General features: G+C 40.1%; 1 protein-coding gene across 5 annotated transcripts in view; it reads right to left on the minus strand.

Moving 5' to 3' along the window:
• Positions 1-23,193, minus strand: part of RAD52 (RAD52 homolog, DNA repair protein) — a 33,871-nt gene that overhangs the window by 3,247 nt on the left and 7,431 nt on the right. For 3 of the 5 annotated variants that reach the window (XM_024566742.4, XM_024566684.3, XM_071220992.1), the window contains exons 2-9: positions 16,108-16,212; positions 14,908-15,009; positions 14,237-14,330; positions 13,987-14,054; positions 12,399-12,517; positions 11,418-11,493; positions 495-691; positions 204-349 (exon numbers count right to left, since the gene is read on the minus strand). In XM_024566742.4, coding sequence (XP_024422510.2) covers positions 204-349; positions 495-691; positions 11,418-11,493; positions 12,399-12,517; positions 13,987-14,054; positions 14,237-14,330; positions 14,908-15,009; positions 16,108-16,194 — 889 coding nt within the window. In that variant the 5' untranslated portion in view covers positions 16,195-16,212. Of the gene's footprint in view, positions 1-203; positions 350-494; positions 692-11,417; positions 11,494-12,398; positions 12,518-13,986; positions 14,055-14,236; positions 14,331-14,907; positions 15,010-16,018; positions 16,213-23,193 lie in introns of all 5 variants that reach the window. The other 2 variants (XM_045196900.2, XM_024566879.3) reach the window with 2 other exon arrangements.

The raw sequence follows: 23,193 nt of genomic DNA on the forward strand, positions 1-23,193 counted from the left end.
TTTAGAAATGGGGGAATACATGTCAGGGTTTCACTCTCTTAATTTTTTTGGACTCATCTATCCTGTGCGTAACTTGAGGGAAGGCCTACTGAGCTCCGTCTGGGACCAAACCACACTGGGCAGAGGATCGGGACTCAGTTGACAAGAAGTCCCCAGGTGGAGTACACCTCCCTGAAGCCTCTGCTCCTATCCTTCTCACAAACCCTGATTCTTCTTTTCAATGGATGGAGCAGATAGTTGAACTTGCTGCTGTTTCTCCATTTGCTCCCGGAACTGCTGCTGCAACTGCTTTTGCCGGAGCTTCCGCTGGTAGGTGGCATCCCTCCCCACAGCAGAGGACCCCGGGCTCCTGCATCAGAAGAGTGACAGGTGGGAATGAGTTTCTGAGTTAACGAATAAACAGCACCCAATTCCTGAGACACCACACAAACAAATGTGCCGGCTCTGAAGGTAGAGAAGGCAGAAGAGGAAAGTGGGGAACTTTGGCCGCGTACCGGGAGCTGCTGTCCCAGTCTCCCTCTATCACAATGTGGGGGTCGTCTGAGTGGCTTTGTCGGCAAGGGGAGGTCATCTCCGGTGGTTTTGGGGGTCCCAGAGCCATGTTCTGTTTGCAGCTGCTGTATCTTGCTTGTTCCACAGACGGTTCGAAGTCTTGTCTCTTTGCATTAGTTAAATCTACTTCAAGAGGCAACTAACAAGGAAAGACAGGGGGGTGGATACTTCTTCCAACTGCTCTTCCCCTTCCCCTGCCTTAAAGATCTAGAGTCCTAGAAAACAGCATTTGACAATCTTTTATCCATCATGCCTTCTAGGTCCTGAGAAACTGAGACAAAAGATCCAACACTTCAAGTAATATCTTTAATTAAATGAGTAAAACAAATTTACTTTATTAATGAAATTTTGATTAAAAATTCTTAGTTTTGATTTAGGATAAATGGTCTGTAAAATCTAATTTAAGTCTTTCCTTAGCAACTGAATCTGTTTGGTGCTATTTTTTATCTCTTTTTCTTTTTTTAGTGGAAATTATCACACAGTGGTTGTGGCAGCCTACACCTTCTCTGCCCTTTCTGCCAGAACGTCCGCCTGCAAATACAACTAACTCATCACAGAAAAAAAACCAGGTATGCTGTGGTAATATTAAGTGTTCTTCAAATGACAGGAAGAAGAAAACCTGGAAAGCACTGGTGGAGGTTGTGAGCCAAGACTGTAGGGAACCTTCCCCTTGGAGCTGTTCCTACACCCACGGGATGGGAGAAGTAAGATTGGGTGTCTCACGGCAGATTGTTTTACTAACACACCATGAGCACTACAGAAAGTCAGAGCTCTCTCGCATGGGAGAACTTCTCTCTCAGTTGATAACATGGATGCTGGTACAATGACTGAAAACGAGGGACTCAGTTGACTATCTTTTGATAAAAGTAACCTGAAAATAAAATTTCTTATCTACATTGGAAAGTAAATGCGTAGGTTAAGAAGAAATGGCTTATGCTACAGCGTGGATGGAGGACCTTATACTCAGGAAAACAGCCAGTCACTAAAGGACAAAACGCATGACTCGATTTGTATGAGGTACACAGAGTGGCCGACATCAGACAGAAAGTGGGCTGGTGGTTGCCAGGGGCTGCAGGATTAGTGGAGTGGGAAGCTATTATTTAGTGATAGTCTTCCAGTTTATAAGAAGAGTTATAGAGGTAAATGGTAGTAATGTGTGTACAACATAATGAATGTCTCCATTACCGCTGAACTGTACACCTTTAAATAGTTAAGATGGTAAATTTTGTTATGTATATTTTACCACAATAAAAAAAATTGGAAAAAGTAAGAAATGAGCTTTGAAAAAAATTAAAAAGACTGACGATGCTAAGTGTCACTGAGGAGACGGCGCTACTGAAACTCCAACACACTGCGATGTGGGGGCGCCACTTAGTATGCCACATCGGAAAACTGGGGGACTCTACTGAAACTAAGTGTGTGCCTATCCTCTGACCCGACCCAGTCATTCCCTAGATAAATAGGCATGAATGTGCACCAAAAGGCATGCACAAGAATGCTAATAGCGGCCCTATTCAAAACCAAAAGCTACAAAATCTCAAAGGTGGATTAAAATCAGAATGGGAAAAAAGTTATGGGACACCCAAGCAATAGAAACGTACACAGCAATGAAAAAGCTACAAGCAATATGAGTGGATCTCATAAACATGTTGAATGAAAGCCAGACACAAAACTGTTTAATTCCAAAAAGCACAAAATAATCAAAACTAATTTTTGTAAAAAGTGGTTTTCCTGGGTAGTAATAAGGGGAGGAGTCAGCAGTGACTGCAGGGGACACACTGAGACTTCTGAGATTCTGGCAACGCTTTGTCAGTTCAGGTGCTGAGTACATGGCTGTGTTCAGTGTTGGGATTCATCAAGCTGAACCTTCCATGACATGCACTTGTCCACATGTCTCTATGTACTTGCTAATACTGCAGTTTTCACAGTGCTCACATTGTACAACTCCATTTACATAAAATTCAAAAACAGGAAAAATAATCTATGAGGCTAGAAGTCAGAGAGAAGTTAGGACAGTAGGCACTTTTGAAAAGGGAAACTCAAGGTGGTGAATGGGAGGGGAAAGGGGGTGCGGGCTTCTGGTAACGTCTGTTTCTCAATTGGGGATGCAAACGGGTTCACGTCTAAAAATTTATCAGCTGTGCCATTATGATTTATACAGTTTGTGTGTGTGTTTTGTATCATTTAAGAAATTCATTAAAAAAAATAAGAGTAGAAAAGAAACAGAGAGTGATGTCAGCAACATGGTAGACGAGGGAGCTCCAGGCCCTCCTTTCCCTACAGAGACACTGCGGTAACAACAGCGTGTGGACCAGGACACCTTTGTGAGAGCTCCAGTGACTGGCTCAGAAGCCACAGCACCACGTCCAACAGACAACCAAGCCAACCTTCCCGCGCTCCCAGACAAGAAGAAGCTAAAGATGTTCATCACCACCATACTAGAGTTACAAGAAATGCTAAAGAGACTTCTGTAAGAAGAACAATGAAATACCAAAAATATGAGTAATAAAATGGCAATAACTACATAAATGTAAGTGGAGTAAATGTTTCAATCAAAAGGCATAGGGTGGCTGAATGGATAAGAAAATGAGACCCACACATATGCTGTCTACAAGAGAATCACTTCAGATCCAAAGACACAACATACTAAAAGTAAAGGGATGGAAAAAGGTATTTCACACAAACAGAAACAAAATAAAAGCTGGACTAGCAATACTTATATAAGACAAAACAGACTACAAAACAAAGGCTATAGCAAGAGACAAAGAAGGACACTTCATATTCAATAGCCATATACAATACAGAAACAACCTAAGTATCTATAAATAACGATTGGACAAAAGTGTAGTATATATACAATAGATTACTACTCAGCCATAAAAAAAAGAATGAAATCTTACCATTTGTAACCACAGGGATGGACATAGAGGGTATTATGCTAATGAAATAAGCCAGACAGCGAAAGACAAATACCACGTGATTCTACTTATATGTAGAATATAAAAAAAAAAAAAAGAAAGAAAGAAAGAAAAAGAAACAAACAGAACAAAAACAAACTCACAGATACAGTGAGCAAACTGACGGTTGCCAGACAGGAGTGGGGTTAGGGGGCCGGGTGAAAAAGTAAAGGGATTAAGAAGCACACATTGGTGGTTACAGAAAGTCACAGGAGGTGAAGTGCAGCATAGGGACTGTAGTCAGTAACACTGTAATAACTATGCGTGGCACTAGGGGAGCACTAGATTTATCAGAGGATCACTTCGTAAGTCATACAAATGTTAGCCGCTATGATGTACACCTGAAACTAACATAATATTGAATGTCAGCTGTACTTGAAATATATTTAATTTTTAAAAAGATTCTATTAGCAAAAGGGGTAGGAAATTCACAGCATTTTGCATGCCCACCTGTACCCCGCCCCACCCAGCATGAAGCAGTACAACCAGGAGAAAACGTCCCACAATGGCCTCTTCCCTCAGCATGGAAACAAAGAGGGGACTGTGTGTCCAGTGTCCTGGTGTATCTGGGGCTGCCCAAAGCATTGGTTTCTGTCTCACCGGCCTCAGAACATTAATGGGACCAATATCAGAGTCTGAAAGCCCCTAGACACAGAGGTGAGCACCACAGTCCCTGAGGGCCGCAGCTCTGCAGTCAGATGCCAGGGGCAAAAAGAGGTCATAGAAGACCTGAGACATCCTAAAACCTCCATCTGGGCTGATCATTAAAAGTCTTCTGTGCACAAACCCAGTACATAAAGACTAGGAGAAGTGTTTGTTTTTCTAAATGCCCAAATCTCAACAAAAGATCACAAGGCATGTAAAGAAACATGAAAATATGGCCCAAAGGAACAAAATAAAACTCCAAAAACTGACCTTAAAGAAATGCAGATATATGAACTGCCTGACAAAGAATTTCGGATAACTGTCAAAGATGCCCAATGAGCTAAAAGAAAACACAGACAACTAAACAAAATCAGGGAAATGATGCGTGAACAAAATGAGAATATCGACAATGCATGAAGAAATGAGCATACAAACAAAGAAAATCTATAGAAAAGAAGCAAACAAATTTTGGAGCTGAAAAGCACAATAACAAAGTTGAAGAATTCGCTAGAGAAGTTCTACAGCAGACTTGCTTAGGAGGAATAAAGAAGACTGGTCATTTGAAATCATCTAAACAGAGGAGCAAAAGGAAAAAAACTTGAAGAAAAGGGAGGAGAGCTTAAGGGACTGAGAGGACATTGTTAAAAGAGTCTCAGAAGGAGAAGAGAAAGAGAAGGAGGCAGAGAGATTATTGGCCAAAAACTTCTAAAATCTGAGTAAAGAAAACGCATTCAAATTCAAGAAGCTCAAAGAACTACGTCTAAGATAAACTCAAAGAGATTCGCATTAAGACAACTTGTAATCAAACTGTCAGAGTCAAAGACAACGCACTAGTAACAAACTATCAGAAAGGGAACTTAAAAAAACAATCCCACTTTCAACTGCATTAAAAAGAAGAAAACATGTAGGAATACACTTACCAAGGAAGTGAAAGACCTATCTACTGAAAACTATAAAATATTAATGAAAGAAATTGAAGAAGACACATATAAATGGAAATATATTCCATGTTCGTGGACTGGAAGAATACTTTTAAAATGTCCATACTACCCAAAGCAATTTACAGATTCAATGCAATCCCTCTCAAAATTCCAATGACATTTTTAACAGAAATAGAACAAACAACCCTAAAATTTGTATGAAACCACAAAAGACCCCAAATAGCCAAAGCAATCTTAAGAAAAAAGAACAAAGCTGGAGGTACGTGATTTCAAACCATATTACAAAGCTACATACCAAAAGAGTATGGTAGTGACATGAAAAATTGATGTGTGGATCAATGGAGTAGCCTTGACTGGCTGGTTGGGCATCATCCGGCAAAGCAAAAGGTTGGTGGTTGGACTCCTGGTCAGGGCACATGCCTGGGTTGCAGATTCAGTCCCCAGTCGGGGCGCACACAGGGGGCAACCAATCAATGTTTCTCTCTCATATCAGTGTTTCTCTCCCTCTTTCTCTACCTCCCTTCCTCCTCTCTAAAAATAAATAAATAAAATCTTTTTTAAAAATATCAATAGATTAGAATAAGGGCCCAGAAATAAAAACAATAAATATATGGTCAATTACTATTCAACAAAGGAGCTAAGAATACACAATGAGGGAAGGACAGTCTCTTCAATAAATGATGTTAGGAAAACACCCTGTAACAGAATAGAAGTGGACCACTAGTAACACCGTACTCAAAAATTAACTCAAAACAAAGAACAGACTTGAATATAAGACCTGAAACCATAAAATTCCTAGAAGAAAACAGGCAATAAGCTGTTTACCACCATTTTTGGTGGTGACTGTTTGAATTTGACAACAAAAGTAAAAACAAAGAAAAAATAAACAATGGGACTATATCAAATTTAAAAGCTCTGCACAGCAAAGGAAACCATCAACAAAATGAAAACACAACTTACCCAATGGGAAAAAATATTTGCAAATGAAATGCCTGGTAAGGAGCTAATATCCAAAAATATATAAAGACATCATATAACTCAATAGCAAAAGAACAAGCAATATGATTAAAAAACTGCAGAGGATCCTCATAGATATTCTTCCAAAAAGACGCAGAGATGGCCAACAGCTACATCAGAAGGTGTTCAACATCACCAATCACAGGGACAGGCTAATCAAAACCACAATGAGATCACCTCACACCTGTTAAAAATGGCTACTATCAAAAAGACAAACGACAACTTTTGGGTGAGGATGTAGAGAAAAGGGAACTCTGGTGGGAATGTAAATTGGTACAGCCACTATGGAAAAGACTATGGAGGTTCCTCAAAAAATTTAAAATTAAACTATGATACGATCTAACAATTTCACTTCTGGGTATTTACCTGAAGAAAATGAAAACACTAACTTGAAAAGATATCCACACACCCCCCCCCCATGTTCACTGCAGCATTATTTACAATAGTCAAGACATGGGAACAACCTAAGTGTCCCCTGATGGATAAACAGTTAAAGAAAATGAGGTGTACAGAGAAGTTTCACCTGAGGACTCCTGCTCTTCCTGACAGCCTGCACTGCAGAATTTGGGCTTGCTTTGCTAGCTCCTACAATCAATGAATGGCCAACATTTACTTACTTAATGGAAAGCTGAACATGGGGACTTCCAATCAAGATGGCAGCATAGGCAGACATGGCTCGCCTCTTCACAAAACCACATCAAAATTACAACTAAAATAGACAACAACCATCACGCAGAACCATCAGAAATTGAGTTAAATGGAAGTCTGACAGCTATGGAATTAAAGAAACCACATCCATCTGGACTAGTAGGAGAGGCGCAGATGCTGAATGGGCTGGTCACACACCCATGTGTGATAGATAAAAATTTGGGAGGGATATCTTGGGAGCAAGGAGTCCCAGCCCACACCAGACTGCCCAGCCCTGGATTCCAGTGCCAGGAAGATAAATCCCCCACAATTTCTAGCTGCAAAAACCAGCAGGGATTGAGTTGGTGGAAGAAACTGCTGGAGCTCCAAGCAGTTCTTCTGGAGGAACGCACAAACAGACTCACCTACTCAGACTCACTCCCTCTGAGCTCCAGCACTGGGGTAGCAGCTTGAAAGGCACCAGTGGTGTACAGGGAGAAACTGAAGTGTCATCAAGGTGAGCAGAGGCCATTGTCCCTTTTCTAAACCGTCCCCACCCAGAGCTAGTAAGCTGGTGCCATCTCTGAGACTCCATCAACCTGGCTAACACTGTTTAACTGGGCTTGGAGATCCCTAGGGAGCTGCTTTTCCATATGAATGGCTGGTCTTGGCTCCTGCTTCACAACTTCCTAATCATTTCAAACAAGCAACAGCTGGCTTCAGTGAGCCTCAGGCCGAGCACTGCAGCAGCCAGCCTAGTTTCACAGCTTGGCTTCACCTGAAATGAGGTGTATGTATATCTACAATGGAATGTTATTTACCATAAATAAGAAGGAAATCTTGCCATCTGTGATAACATGAAGAGGCCTTTAGGGTATTATGCTAAGTAAGTCAGACAAAGACAAATACCAATCTCACTTATTTGTGAAATTTTAAAAAAAGAAAGAAAAAAACACAGAGCTCATAGATACAGAGAACAGGTTAGTGGTTGCCAGAAGTAAAAGGCAGGCAAAATGGATGAAGTGAGCCAAAAGGTACAAACTTCCAGTTATAAAATAAATAAATAAATAAATAAAGTATGGTGACTATAGTTAATAATTCTGTATTGTCTATTTGAAAATTGCTAAAACAGTAAATCTTAAATATTCTCATCATAAAAAAACAACTATAACTAATGATGGTAGATGGTAACTAGACTTATTGTGGTGACCATTTTACAATATAAGCAAATATTGAATCACTATGTTGTACACCTGAAGCTAATATGTATATGTCAGTTACACCTCAATTTCTTAAAGCAAAAAGCAAAAAGAAGCCATGAAAGACAATAACATGAAGAATATAAAAATATGAGTTTCTCCAGTAAAGGTAAATACATGGACAGATATAATAACCTATATTATTTTCATTTTGGTGCACAGAATTTAAATTTAAAAGATTAAAATATATTATGAGTATAGAATATAATTTTAAACCATTAAAACTTTTATAATTATAAATCTGTGTTAGTGGACACACAATATATAAAAATGTAATATGTGACATCAGTAACATGAAGTGGGATGGGTGGGGAGTTGTAAAGGACAACAGTTTTTGTATGCAATTTAAGTTTTGGCTTACAATAAAATGCTATAACTTTAAGATGTTTTACATAATTGCAATAGTAACCACGAAGAAAATATCTGTAGAACATACACATATATATAAAAGGTAATGAGGGAAAATCTAATCATGTCACTACCAAAAAATACACAAAACACAAAGGAAGGCGGTAAGAGAAGGAGGGACAAAAAAGCAACAAGATTCAGAAAACAATTAACAAAATGACCATAGCAATGGTTTGATACTGCCATAAAGACAGACATATAGACCAATGGAAAAGAATATAGGACCCAGAAGTAAACCCGTGCATATAAGATCAAATGATCTCCAATAAGCATGCCAAAAGCATTCAACAGAGAAAGGAGAATCTCTTCAACAAATGATGCTGGGTAAAGTGAAAATCCACATGGGAAAGAATGACCTGTATCTTACGCCAACACACAAAAACAACTTCTACCTCTTCCTGTCAACAACCTGAGCTCTGAAGATGGTTCGCTATTTGTTTGACCCAGAAACCCCCTCAAAATCATGCAAATCAAGATGGTCAAATCTTCATGTTCACTTTAAGAAGACTCATGAAACTGCCCAGGCCATCATGGGTGTGCATATCAGAAAAGCCACCAAATATCTGAAACATGTCACTTTAAAGAAGCAGTATGTCCCATTCCATCGATACAATGGTGAAGTCAGTAGGTGGGCCCAGGCCAAACACTGGAGCTGGACGCAGAGTTGGTGGTCCAAAAAGAGTGCTAAGGTTTTGCTGCACGTGGTGAAAAATACAGAGAGCAATGCTGAGCTTAAGGTTCAGATGTAGATTCTCTGGCCACTGAGCACATCCAGGTGAACGAAGCTGCCAAGATGCAGCGTGGACCTTACGGAGCTCGTGGGCATGTTGAGATGATCCTACTGGAAAAGGAGCAGACTGTTCCTAAGCCAGAAGAGGAGGTTGCTCAGAAGAAAAAGAGATCCCTGAAGAAACTGAAGAAACAAAAACTTATAGCCCAGGAGTAAATTCAGCATAAAATAAATACTAATAAGAGTAAAATAAATAAATTCAAAGATAGATTTAAGACTTAAACTTAAGACCCCAAAATCTAAACCTCATTTAAAAAATAGGGAAAAAACTTCATATTGGATTTGACACCAAAACACAGGCAACGAAAGCAAAAATATACAAATGGGACTACATCAAACTTGGAAACTTCAAGGGTAACCTATCGAATGGGAAAAAATTTGCAATCACATCTCTAATAAGGGGTTAATACCCAAAATATATAATAAAGAACTTGTACAAGTCAACAACAACAAAAAATCAAATAGCCCACTTAAAAATTGGCAAGGGACTTGAACAGACACGTCTCCAACGATGATATACAAATGGCCAATAAACATATGAAAAGATGTTCAACATCATTAATCATCAGAGGAATGAAAATCAAAACCACCATAAGATATCACCGCACACCCATTTGTAAGGCTTCTATCAAAACAAAACAAAACAAAATAGAAAATAACAAGTGTTGGTGAGGATGTGAAGAAATGGGAGCCCTGGGCACTGTTAGTTGAACTGCAAAATGGTACAGCCGTTATAGAAAACAGCATGGAATTTCCTCAAAAATATAACTATGAAATGAATGAGCAACCCATCTTCTGGATACGGATCCAAAGGAATTGACAGCAGGGTCTTGAAGAGGTATTTCCACACCCATGTTCATAGTAGCAGTATTCATAACAGGGAAGAGATAGAAGCAACCCCAAAATAGGATACTATATACATACAGTGGAATATTATTCAGCCTTTAAAAGGAAGGAAATTCTGACATGCTACAACATGGGTAAAACTTGAGGTCATTATGCCAAATGAAATAAGCTAGTCACAAAAGGACAAAAGCTCTGTTTCCACTTATATGAGCATCTAAAGCATTCCTAGGAACAGACAATAGAATGGTGGTTATCAGTGCTGGAAGAAGGGGGAGTTGTTTTCTGGGTACGGAGCATCAGTATTACAAGATAAAAGACTTCCAGAGATCTGTTTTACTACTGAACTGTGCAGTTAAAAATGGTTAAAATAGTAAATTTTATTATGTGTTTTTACCACAATAAAAAAAAAAAGAAAACACTATGACTAATACCTGTTATAAACACAGATGCAAAGGTCCTTAACAAAATATTAGCAAATTGAGCATGTACAATAATGTATTAAAAAGATTTTTAAAAAGCCCTGACTGGTGTGGCTCAGTTGGTCGGGCATCATTCTGTGAAGCAAAAGGCTGCTGGTTCGATTCCTGGTCAGGACGCAGGCCTGGGTTATGGGTTCGGTCCCCAGTTGGGGTGCATATGAGAGACAACCAATCAATGTTTCTCTCTCACATCAATGTTTTTCTCCCTCTCTCCCTCCCTTCTCCTCTCTCTAAAAAAGATAGTAATAAAATCTTTTAAAACAAAAAAAAAGATTTAAAAAAGGAAATAAATGGAGTTTTGACAGATGCCAACTGACACACACCTCTATTAGGGGCCCCACGAGAAGAAGAAACCTCAAGTACAAGAGAGGAAGTGCTGCCCGGGCGGCGGCCCTTCAGGGACCCCAGAGAACGCCAGGGGAAACAGCCACCCTGCACTAGGCAAGAGGAACACTCCGGACCCCATTCCCCAAAGGCAAAGACTCAAATCATGGGACAGGCACTGACAGAAACAAGGAAGGTCTAAATCTGAAAGACACCAGAATTAAGGGAAAGCAAAAAGGTTGAGCAGGGGAGGCAGGTTCTGAGTGTTTCTAAGAAATGACAGTGGCGCTGCTGAGGGCTGCGTGCTCCCTCAAGGGTTCACGGCCCATTCCCAGCCACAGCTCTCTATGTATGAGAGAGAAGTAACACAAGTTCTCCAGGCTCGTTTTTTTCAGCTGTGAAATAAGGCGATGAGTTCTTGCAAGCTCTGATAATTAAAGAAGTCTGAAATACATACTGCAGACCCTTCAAGCAGCTAAGTCTTCACTCCTCTTCAATCCCAAATACTCAGCCCATGACACAGGGAATTAGTTAGATCTTTAATATGTTCCATTCATTCATTTCTAACATACCTGGCGTGGAAGTTTATTTAGTGACCTCAGATAGTCTTTGTCCAGAATACAATTTCCAAGTGCATTGCCAAAGCTTCTAAGGGTAAGAAATAAAAAAAAAAGAAACAAGGATGAGGATTGTTATATGTGAGTATCAGAGAAGAGAGCTACAAGTCTGTGCAAACTGCTTCTCCATGGCAGCAGCAGAACGGGCCCCAATATGCCTTCAACACTGGTTACTGAGCGCCTGCCACGTTCCCGCACGGGATTAGGTTGTCAGAATACAGCGGTGGGCATAACAGTCACAAATCACTGTCCTCAACAAGAGGCAATGAATATGAAACGACTAAAAGACCATTCACAAGACCCCATTATACATCCTGATGTGGAGCACAGATTCCAGAGCAGAGATTTTTTTTCCCTGAGGACTGCTCCAATTCCCCAATAATAGTGAGCCACACACAATTAGGGGCACGGTCCTCCAAGACCAAAGTTCTTTACTTGGTATACACATACTGCTTTACAGGCCATGATACTGCAAATTTTTGGTGCATGTTTATACATGTATTTTTCTGGTGACCCAATTCACCTCAAATCTCAAAGGTATCTATGACCCAAAGAAGTTAATAGCCCCACTCTATGTAACCAAGTTAACTAAGTGACATATGCAAAATAAGGAGGTGTTTAGGTGTGTTAAAGAGAATGAAGAAGCTATCTATGTACTGGTGTGGAAAGGTCCCCAAATACATTACTGAGTAGAAGAGAAGCGAGTGCAAAATCAAATACAGAACAGAGAACATAGTATTCTACCACTTATTCCCAAAAGGGGACACCAAAGCATGAAGTGGCATGGGGAAAATACAAGAGAGTAAATAGGAAAGCTGGGCAGACTTAAGTATTTCGATTTTTGAACAATGTGAATATATTACCTTTTCAAAGAAACCAAAACTGCTTTGAAACCAGCACTGAAATACTGAGTAGACTCCGACCCCTTGCGCATACCTCAGTGCTCGCTTCAGCCCATCTGTCACTGCCTCCTTCCTGGCCTTCTCCAAAGACAAGGCTTTTGACCTGAGGCCCTCACTCACACCATAGCCCACATCTTCATGATATGAACCATCCTGGAGGTAGAAAAGGAGTTCAGAGTCCAACATGAAAAGCTGCAGTTGTGCCTTTGGCTCCACAGCTCTTCTTTTCTTCTAAGGGCAGTGCTCAGACCGGGCACATGTGACCCCGGCCCTGCCAAAGGGCGTGTAGGCACAGAGTAAGAGAATCAATCTCCACTGCTATTCCCTAGACCTGATCTGCTTGGAAATGTGGCTGTGGTCAAGACAATTCTCCTCTCCACTTCCTCTTTTACATAAAAAACGTGCATATCCGACCGACCCCACATCTCACTCAGGTGTACTACCCAAAGGTATAAAAACCCTGGGACACCAAATTAAAGGAAAATTTTAAGTACTGTATTTAACAGACTCTAATGATCAGAAAATCCTTTCACAAGTCACGTGGTGTCCCACTTTTTGACTTTTGCCAACAATGAAGGTGGACGTGATCAAATTGTTTGCACCTAGAGAACTGAATATAATTCCTGGTGACTGCACTCTATGATTTTGGAATATAACTCAGAAAACATTCAAAGAAGTGAATGAAACTATAATAAAACTCTTTCTATTCCCAGTTTACTTATGTGAATAAAGTTTTTCAGTACTGTTCATAAAAATAAAGTCAGAATAGAATTAATGCTGAATGTCCTGTCTAGGAATAATATTAAACTATGGATACATAAATTAAATAAAAAGAAAAAAAAAACAGCGTCATCCATGTCATTAAGAAATGCATTTTCCATAAAATTTTATTTTTATTAAGTATAAAAATTTTGATGAAGTTATGTTGTCTCTTCTACATTAACACAATTGAGTGGTCAATTGTGTGCTAACAATACCTGCACCATTAAGTCAATCCAGAAGAATTTTTTTTATTATTTAGAGCCTTCAGGTCACTGGAAATTTACCAAAAAAAATTTAGTTTTATACACACACACACAGAGGCAGAGAAGTATGATCAAGTTATTAATAAAAAAAGACTTCAATGATAAATATATATTATATTAGGATAAAAGCTAGTGGAGAAATAGAATGGAACTATGAGTTCAAGAAGAAACAATGTCGAATTTCTTATGATTAAAGAATAGCTTGCTTGTGTATTTTTTAAATGGATGACAGTATTTAATCCTCTATGAGATTTTGAATCATTTGGTACATTATAAAAAGATATAACAGATTTATTTCAGAATGTCAAATTTCACAATATGCCTAAAATTATACTCTTGCAACTATTTATATTTATGGTGAAAACTTTTAAGTGTCAACTTAAAAATGTACAGAGAACAGAGTTTTTCAAAATCCTTTTAGGGGCCACATGGGAAAGAATGTTTGACTCCCAGCATCCTAGGGAAGACTGGCTGGGCCCAGCTCTGGGGCCGTTCTCCAGCTGGGTGTGCTGCAGCCCAGAGACTCCCCTACCTACTCACTTGTTCTCACCACCCTCCTGACTCTTGGAGGCAGCAAGTCTATTCCATCACCCTCACCTTCAACTGGACTCTCACAAACGCACAGACTCCCACGTAGAACTTGCCGTTGTTAAGATCAACAAAATCTAGGAGTGGGAAAGAAAACCAGTAGGAGAAGATACTGATCCCTGTGCTTCACCCATATTCTTCCTGCTGGAAACCAAATACACCTACCCAACATCCTCACCCACAAAGTACTCTTATCAGAAATTAGACAATGCCAAGTAAGGGAGATGAAGAAGTCACCACTGCCAGGAAGCATACTCACCGACATTCTGCTGTGTGATGGAGTGGGCCCAGCCATTGTAACCAAACATCTCATTGGCCAGATTAATTACCCTGTGACCCTCAATGTAACACACCTAAAAAATATATAAAGAAAAAAAAGCTTGTTAAAATTTCTTGCCATACTTATATGTATATCAAAATTTACTTAATTTACTCCTTACCGGCTTTTTTGACAAAATCACCCTTAAATATTCCAGGAAAGATTCTCAAGAACTTATTTCAAAGACCCTTCCTGAAGGAGCCAGTTAGAATGAGTGGTCTGCCTGGAGGGATTAGAATCAAGGGTAAAGATACCCACTTGCCTAACAGTTTCCAAAATTCAATTTCCAAAAAAGTCCACATCTCAGGTTAATGTGTGTTACAGAGGGCCAACAACATACACAACAGTTAAAATTAGAAACAAATGGCAAGACACATATTAAGAGATTGTGTAAAAATCCTATGATGGCAGATATATAAGTCTCAAGACAATCCTTGGGTCACTCGAGATAAAGGCCAGAAGCCATCCCCTCCCAAAGACACTAGGAAACATTGGGTAACAATGAACAAGAGACCTTCTGGATCCATGAGGACCCAGAGAGGGAGTCAGCAAGATGATCTGAGAAGTCAGCCACATGGGCCCCCACTGTTCAGGTGCATAAACTCTCCTACCTTCTGGCCTCCTCCAGCCATGCGGCTACTTATGTATTCTGGGCCAAGCCTCTTCCTCAGGGCATTCTGGATGGCCTGGTACTCTTCTGCTGTGTATTGGTACTTCAGTACAGAAAGAAAATTAAATTGACACTTGCAATATTCTTTACATCAGCAAGTCTCCAACTTTTTGGACTCCACACTCTCTTACACACTTAAAAAGAATCACGGACCCTAAGAGCTGTTGTTTATGTGGGCTCTAGCTACCAATGTGAATGATTCAAACTGACACACATTCCACTAGTCATCAGGGCAATATCGCTACATGCTACGCAGTCTTTGGAAAACTCCGCCATTCCCTCATGAGAGAATGAGAGTGAAAACACACAAGCAGTATTCTAGTATTACTATGAAACTAATTTTAACCTCTTGGACTTTGAAAAGATCTCATGGATCCCCAGGGGTCACTGAACCACATTTTGAGAACCCCTGCCTTAGACGTTACTACCATCCCTACAAAACTTTCTCAAGCCAGAATTGGGAAACTAAAAATTCCCACTTCCGAGTCTGCATATGACATTTATGCAGGCAAAGGAGTAGAAGAGAGAAAACTGACAGAGAGTCTTCCTTCCACTGTCTTCTCCAAAGTTGTGCACCTCTTCTTCCGTTGAATAATTCCCCCTCCCACACAGATAAATATACTACAACGCATTTGGATTTCTATCCCCTTGGTGGTTTTCCCCCTTTTCCCCATTTAGATGAAACAAATACTCACAAACAGATCTCTGGTAAAGAATGTGACTGGACAAAGCCAGAATGTCTTTCACACGCACAGATATTGCTACACAGAATGAATGACACCAGAAACTCTGGACGCCTCGAACAGAACTGGGTGAAAGGTGGGCAGGAGCGATAGGGAAATAGTAAAACCGTTCATGTATAGTCTTTGTTTCATTTTGGATATTATATCATATGAATATGTACTCTATCCAAAAACTAAATAAAATTTAAAGCTAAATGTAATCTGCAGTACTATTAGTCTTTTGATGCTAAAGTTCCAAAATGCCCTGGTTCATCAAAGGCTCCAAAATAATGCATGTAAAGGAAAAACTAATAACAATAAATATCTTACGCATATGTTCACGACGATGCTCTACTAAGTGCTTCCTCATAGCTTTTTCATTTAACCTCATTCTTCGCAGGTGTGAAAAACTCAGTTACCTGTCCAAAGCATAATACAGAGTTGCTACCAGCAGAAGAAGGGAAGCTGTCACGGCCTCCAAGAATTGCATCCTCAGTCCCAGACATGTTGATCCTGGTTGACTTCTATATAAACAGAAGATTAAGAAAATATCTCAAAGAATGCTGAAAGCAAGATCCCCTACTAAAAATCAGACAAAACATCTACATGTGATATCCCACAAGTCACTTTACACACTTTGACACACTGAGCCAATCAAGGACTAAGTTCCTCAGTGCTTACCTACAATCTCACACCCCTGAAAATCCTTTAGGGGCTGCTTCTACTTTTCTGCTCAATTTTTTGCAAGGGTGGTAGTGCTATTAAAAGTTATATTTTTTATAATGAGAATGCATTATAAATACACATTACAATTATAGTGTTCATAAGTGAAAAAGTCAAAATTACAAAAACACTATAAAGGAGAGCAAACAACAAATTTACTACTACCTACTACATGGGCACATGACCCTGGCCTCTGTGGGTCATGAAAAATGTAAGCCACAACTGAACTGTGTGCCAGCAGCTCACAAGCTAGTTGGTGGGAGAAGACTAACAGAAATAAAACAATTAAAGAGCAAGAGAAGGTAATACAGAAGACCCCTTACACGCAGGAATTAGCCCAGTTTGGTCCCTTGCAGCTTCAGCTTCACCTGGAACTTGTTAGAAATGTAAAACCTAGGCCCCACTGCAGACTTACAGAGACAGAAGGTAGATGTGAAGCCCAGGAATTAGTGCTTTGCCAAGCCTACCAGGTGATTTTGAGGTAAGCTCAAGTTTGAGAGCCAGTGCATTAGACTGAGGCTGTGCAAACTTATAATCCAGTAGAAAACAGAACTACCCTCAAAAAAAGCGCCTGCAGCTGGCTGACCCACTTACCTGACTGCCCCTACACCTGTCTCCAATCAGATTCAGAGCTGGTGCCTCAGCAAATTTAGATGTTATAAATCTTCAGATTTGCTAATAGAACTACAAATCTATGAATGTCAAAAAGTTACCATTCTCCACATGGCACTGTAACACGATGTTTAAGAGCTCAAGTTCTAAATGTCCGTTTCCAGCTCTATCACCCACTACGTGCTTGACCAAGGGGGAAAAAAAATCACATAAGATCTCTAAATGATGTTTTCTCATGTAGAAAATAGAGATTATAACAGTACTGCCAACATTCATTTAATCTTTATTTACTGCATGAAACTGCATTAGAATAGTGCCTGGCACACATGAAGTACGAAAAATGTTAGTTATTGCTAAATTCATGTTAATTTTCTTATGTACATTCTGAGCAAAATACATAAAACTAAATGACCATAAAACATTACATTTCAGCTAAGAATGATAAATTTATTTATAATATAGCACTAAAAAGTAGGATAGTGGCTTAAACTAGGTCAGTTGATAACTAGGATCAAGAAATAATGGAATAAGGATATTATTTGGAATGTCCAGAACAGACAGTTAAAAGAATGCAGCACGTCTGTGTCTGAGGAGTGGCAATGGGGAGAGGGGGAAGCAGGAACCTCCTTTTACACAATAAAGCTTATAGCACTATTTAATTTTCAAACATGTGCATGTATTATTTTAACAAAAACAAAAGCAAAAATGTAAACGCCTACTCCATAAAGCAGGAGTCAACAAACTTTTTCTGTAAAAGGCCAAACAGTAAATATTTCAGGTACTGCATGCTATCCGGTCTCTGCCACAGCTACTCAACTTGGGGAGTTTAGCATGAAAGCAGCCATAAACGATATGTAAATGAAGGTGCACAGTTGTGTCTCCATAAAACTTTATTACAAAAATTGGTGGCAGACTCGAACCACAGGCCATGGTGTGCCAACTCCGGCTATAAAGCATGCACTGATCGTTAGAGTCAGCTGTGGCTCAATACCCAGCTCCATCGGGTAAGTTACTAAATTGGGTAATTACTTAACCTCTCTGTGCCCAAATTTCCTCATTAGTAAAAGGGAATATTAAGAAGATCAACTGCATAAATTTATCATATTAAATAAATGGTAATAGCAGCATCCAAGACTCCTCACTGAATGCTGAAAGTTGTAGGGGAACAGGATATTCACAAAGGCTCAAACGAGCACCTGTCAAACAAAATGGTACATACATTGTGAATGGACTTTAATGCCACTGAATTACATACTTTAAAATGGTTAAATAAATTTTATGTTGTGTATATTTTACTCTCTAAAAAAAGGAGGGTATTGATTAACACAATGAAGGTTTGTATCTCACCCCATACACGATCTAAGGCAATCTGGTGGCTTTGTCTCTCTCACAGCTGTGTTATGTAGCACATGTGACCTCCAAAGTCATTGCGGCAGGGGTAAAGAGAGCTGGAGTCACACCAGGTCACAGCTACCTTAGGCCAGAAGTGGACAGAACCTGTCACATGGCCCCAGCTTAATTGCAATGGAGGCTGGGAAACATAGGAAAGCATTGGAATGTTTGGTGAGTACTGTCTCTGTCACATCCATTTTCTTCCACTCCGATATCGGCTCCTAGAAGGTGGGGGATTCCTCCTGATTTATACTGGCACCCCCAGTGACTAGCACAGTACCTTACCTGTAGTAGGGGTTCAGGGACCTAAGTGTCTGGTAAGTAATTAAATTAATAAATGAGGGAGTGAATGAAATATTGGGTTGGCCAAAAAGTCTGTAGGGGTTTTTCCATAAAATAAAAGACACATTTTTCATTTTCACCAATAACTTTATTGATTTGGATATTTTTAGTTATGTAAGCTATCTCCCACGTGGTATGATGTTGATTGTTCTCAATTAATGTCTCAATTTGGTCACTGTCAACTTCAACTGGTCTACCAGACCATGGGGCATTGTCCAGAGAGAAATCTCCAGCACGAAACTTCGCAAACCATTTTTAACACATTCCATCAGTCACAGCACCTTCTCCATACACCGCACAATCTTTTTTTGCATTTCAGTTGTGTTTTTACCTTTCTTGAAATAATAAAGCATAATATGATGAAAATGTTGTATACATTCTTTCATCTTCAGAATGGCTACACAAAAATTCACCAATTTTGATAACTTTTTTTAATGCAAGCTGATATGACAGCCGTCACAATACAATCTAACAAAATTGTTTTAAATGAAGTTAAAGATAACTACATGCTACTACAGCCATGTTATGGAAAAAAAATTTTTTGACCAACCCAATACATAGTGCAGGATATATAGACCAAGTATGTTCTTTAGTTCTTTATCTGAATTGCCTAGAATTTTTTTAATTCTTGTTTATTCTAATTCTTTTTTAAATGTATTTATTGATTGTGCTATTCCAGTTGTCCCATTTCCCTCCTTCACTCCACTCCATCCTGCCCACCCCCACCCTCCCAATTCCCCCCCTATAGTTCATGTCCATGGGTCATACTTACAAGTTCTTTGGCTTCTACATTTCCTATACTATTCTTACCCTCCCCTGTCTATTTTCCACCTATCATTTATGCTACTTATTCTCTGTACCTTTCCCCCCTCTCTCCCCGTCCCACTCCCCTGTTGATAACCCTCCATGCGATCTCCATTTCTGTGGTTCTGTTCCTGTTCTAGTTGTTTACTTAGTTTGTTTTTGTTTTTGTTTTAGGTGTGGTTGTTAATAATTGTGAGTTTGCTGTCATTTTTACTGTTCCTATTTTTTATCTTCTTTTTCTTAGATAAATCCCTTTAACATGTCATATAATAAGGGCTTGGTGATGACGAACTCCTTTAACTTGACCTTATCTGAGAAGCACTTTATCTGCCCTTCCATTCTAAATGAAAGCTTTGCTGGATAGAGCAATCTTGGATGTAGGTCCTTGCCTTTCATGACTTGGAATACTTCTTGCCAGCCCCTTCTTGCCTATAAGGTCTCTTTGGAGAAATCAGCTGACAGTCTTATGGGAACTCCTTTGTAGGTAACTGTGTCCTTTTCTCTTGCTGCTTTTAAGATTCTCTCCTTATCTTTAGTCTTGGGTAATATAATTATGATGTGCCTTGGTGTGTTCCTCCTTGGGTTCAGCTTCTTTGGGACTCTCTGAGCTTCCTGGACTTCCTGGAAGTCTATTTCCTTTGCCAGATGAGGGAAGTTCTCCTTCATTATTTGTTCAAATAAATTTTCCATTTTTTGTTCTTCCTCTTCTCCTTCTGGCACCCCTATAATTCAGATATTGGAACGTTTAAAGATGTCCTGGAGGTTCCTAAGCCTCTCCTCATTTTGTTGAATTCCTGCTTCTTCATTCTTTTTTGGTTGGATGTTTCTTTCTTCCTTCTGGACCACACCGCTGATTTGAGTCCCAGTTTCCTTGCCATCACTATTGGTTCCCTGTACATTTTCCTTTGTTTCTCTTAGCACAGCCTTCATTTTTTCATCTAATTTGCGACCAAATTCAACCAATTCTGTGAGCTTCCTGATTACCAGTGTTTTGAACTGTGCATCTGATAGGCTGGCTATATCTTCATTGCTTAGTTGTATTATTTCTGGAGCTTTGATCTGTTCTTTCATTTGGGCCATTTTTTTTTGTCTTGGTGCGCCTGTTATATAAAGGGGCGGAGCTTTAGGTGTTCACTGGGGCGGGGTAATACTTGTTGCTGCACTGTGATGCTGTATGCGGGCAAGGGTCAAGAGGGAGCAAGGGCATCCACCTCACTCTCTGCCGGATTTCAGTCACTCCCTCCGCTACCCACAATCAAACTGGGCCCCTGTAGTGCTGATTCCTGAGTGGGTGGGCTTGTGCACTCTCTAGGCCCCTGTGGGTCTCTCCAACGAACTGTCCTGTGAGGCTGGGAGTTTCTCCTGCTGCTGCCTCAATCCCCACAGGTGTTTTCAATCAGGTTTGAGGTTTTATTTCCCCAAGCTGGAGCCCTGGGTTGTGTGGTCTGCTTCACTCCCCTGCCGTTCTTCCCAGTTTATCTATGCACGAATGTGGGGGCCCCGGGGTCTGCTAGCTGTCACACTGCCTGTCCCCTCCACAGTCCGCCACCTCGCTGGATCCGCCAGCCACCGCCTTGCCGTGAGTCCTCTCCACCCCTCCCACCAGTCTGGATGAATGTTTCTTCTTTATCTCCTTGGTTGTCGGACTTCCACGCAGTTCGATTTTCTGTCAGTTCTGGTTGTTTTTTGTTTTTAAATTGTTGTTGTCCTTCTTGTGGTTGTGCAAGGAAGTGCAGTATGTCTACCTACGCCTCCATCTTGGCCGGAAGCCCCTATTCTAATTCTTTAGAAACTAATTTTATAAGACAATAGTTACACTTCTTACATTTATTTATTATTTTTTTAAAGATTTTATTTATTTTTTAGAGAGGAAGGAAGGAGAGAGGGAAGGAAACATCAATGTATGGTTGCCTCTCATGCGCCCCCTACTGGGGACCTGGCCTGAAACCCAGGCATGTGCCCTGACTGGGAACTGAACCAGCGACCCTTTGATTTGCAGGCTGGCACTCAACCACTGAGCCACACTAGCTAGGGCGACAGTTCTTATATTTAAAAAGCAACTTGTTGCTACTTTTCCAAACAATATCATAAAAAGACTCAACCTTTTGTTGAAGAAAAGGGCAACCCTTATCTCTGCCCATAAAATAAAACGTGGAATCACTCTTTTTCCCAGTTTCTACTTTGAAAAAATGCTGACTGCTCTGCTTTCCTTTCTAAACTGTTCACAACTATTTTTCTACTATAAAATTAAAATATATTTTTATAGAAAGTTTTAATCATATATGAAAAAAATGTGGGTGGAAGTAAAATTTGGTTGGATCCCCACCAGCAAGAGATGGTTGCTATTTTTTTATAAGTGATTGTGTTTGTGTATGTGTTTTATGTGTATGTAAGTGTATATTTGTTAAACAAAAGTAGAATCCAAATGTATGAGGCACATTTTATGCAGCAGCATCACAAGTCTTCTTGGCATTGCCTGAGGTCCCTGATTACTTTTTTTCATCCCGGCTGATTAGGCAGACCAAATATGTATGGGTTCTAACCAACTACACAGAGGCACAGCCCAATTGTCCCTTACATCTGCTCATGTTAGATGCCTCTCACCTTCCTGTGGGACCCAGCTAATGCCCACACATGCACGATCTGAGTTCTAGGGAGTAAATGTACCATAGAGCAATGCTTTTACCAATGACATACAGAAGCTGAGGGGCAAATCTTCTTCCTTTGGGTGGATTGTCCTGGGATGCAGTACTTTACACATCCTTCTAGGAGACAGCATTAGGAAATCAAGCAATCAGTTTTATACTTGTTACTATAGGGTGGCCAGCTTGGAAATGCACCCTGGAACTGATTTAATCTTCCATCTCTCAATTCCCCTTTCCATCACTTCTGCTTCCTGGAATTGCACTTCCTGAAATCATAATGGCATATACATTTTTGCCTTAAGCTCCAGGTCTTGGGGAACCCAGGTAGAGCTGACACTATGAATGCTCTGCCTATTATCCCTTTAGCTCCTACCACAGTAGGGGACCCTGGCCTAATTTCCAAGTGCCAACATCTGCATCTCTTTACCTAAAGGCATCCTTTGGTGTTCAGGGCCCATTTTGCATCTGTTAATGGTACATTAGAAGCTCCAGAGAAATGATGTCCTTGGGAGTAGCCTCAAACAATGACTGACAGGAGTTGGTGTGTAAAGACCCCATATTTCTTACCATTTCTGTGAGATAACATGGAACATGAGTTCTACACTGGCTCCAGAGTTCCCCAGTGAAATTAGGTTTGGTTGCCCACCAGTGGTAACTGGCTTGAAAACATAACTTTGTTGAATAACTTTTCTTTCCCATCTCACTTCTCCTCTCCTCTACCACTATGTCCTGGGCTTATCTCCCAAATAAACTACTTGTACTTGAAGAAAAAATGTGGGAGGTGGAGGGGTGAGTGGCAAAAGATATCTTTACAGTAGAGAAATCTAGCAGATAACCACCTTGATCAAGTAATTAAACATAGTGTCACCAATAACAGTCAAACCACGTGCTTTCTGAAGGATGCGCTGAGAAGATAACATCACTAGGTAGTATTCTAACCAAGCTAATCATGACTCTGGTCATGAGGAAATAATCAGCCAAGTTCAA

This window comes from Desmodus rotundus, chromosome 3 (genome assembly GCF_022682495.2).
Source record: "Desmodus rotundus isolate HL8 chromosome 3, HLdesRot8A.1, whole genome shotgun sequence".
NCBI classification, from domain to species: Eukaryota; Metazoa; Chordata; class Mammalia; order Chiroptera; family Phyllostomidae; genus Desmodus; species Desmodus rotundus.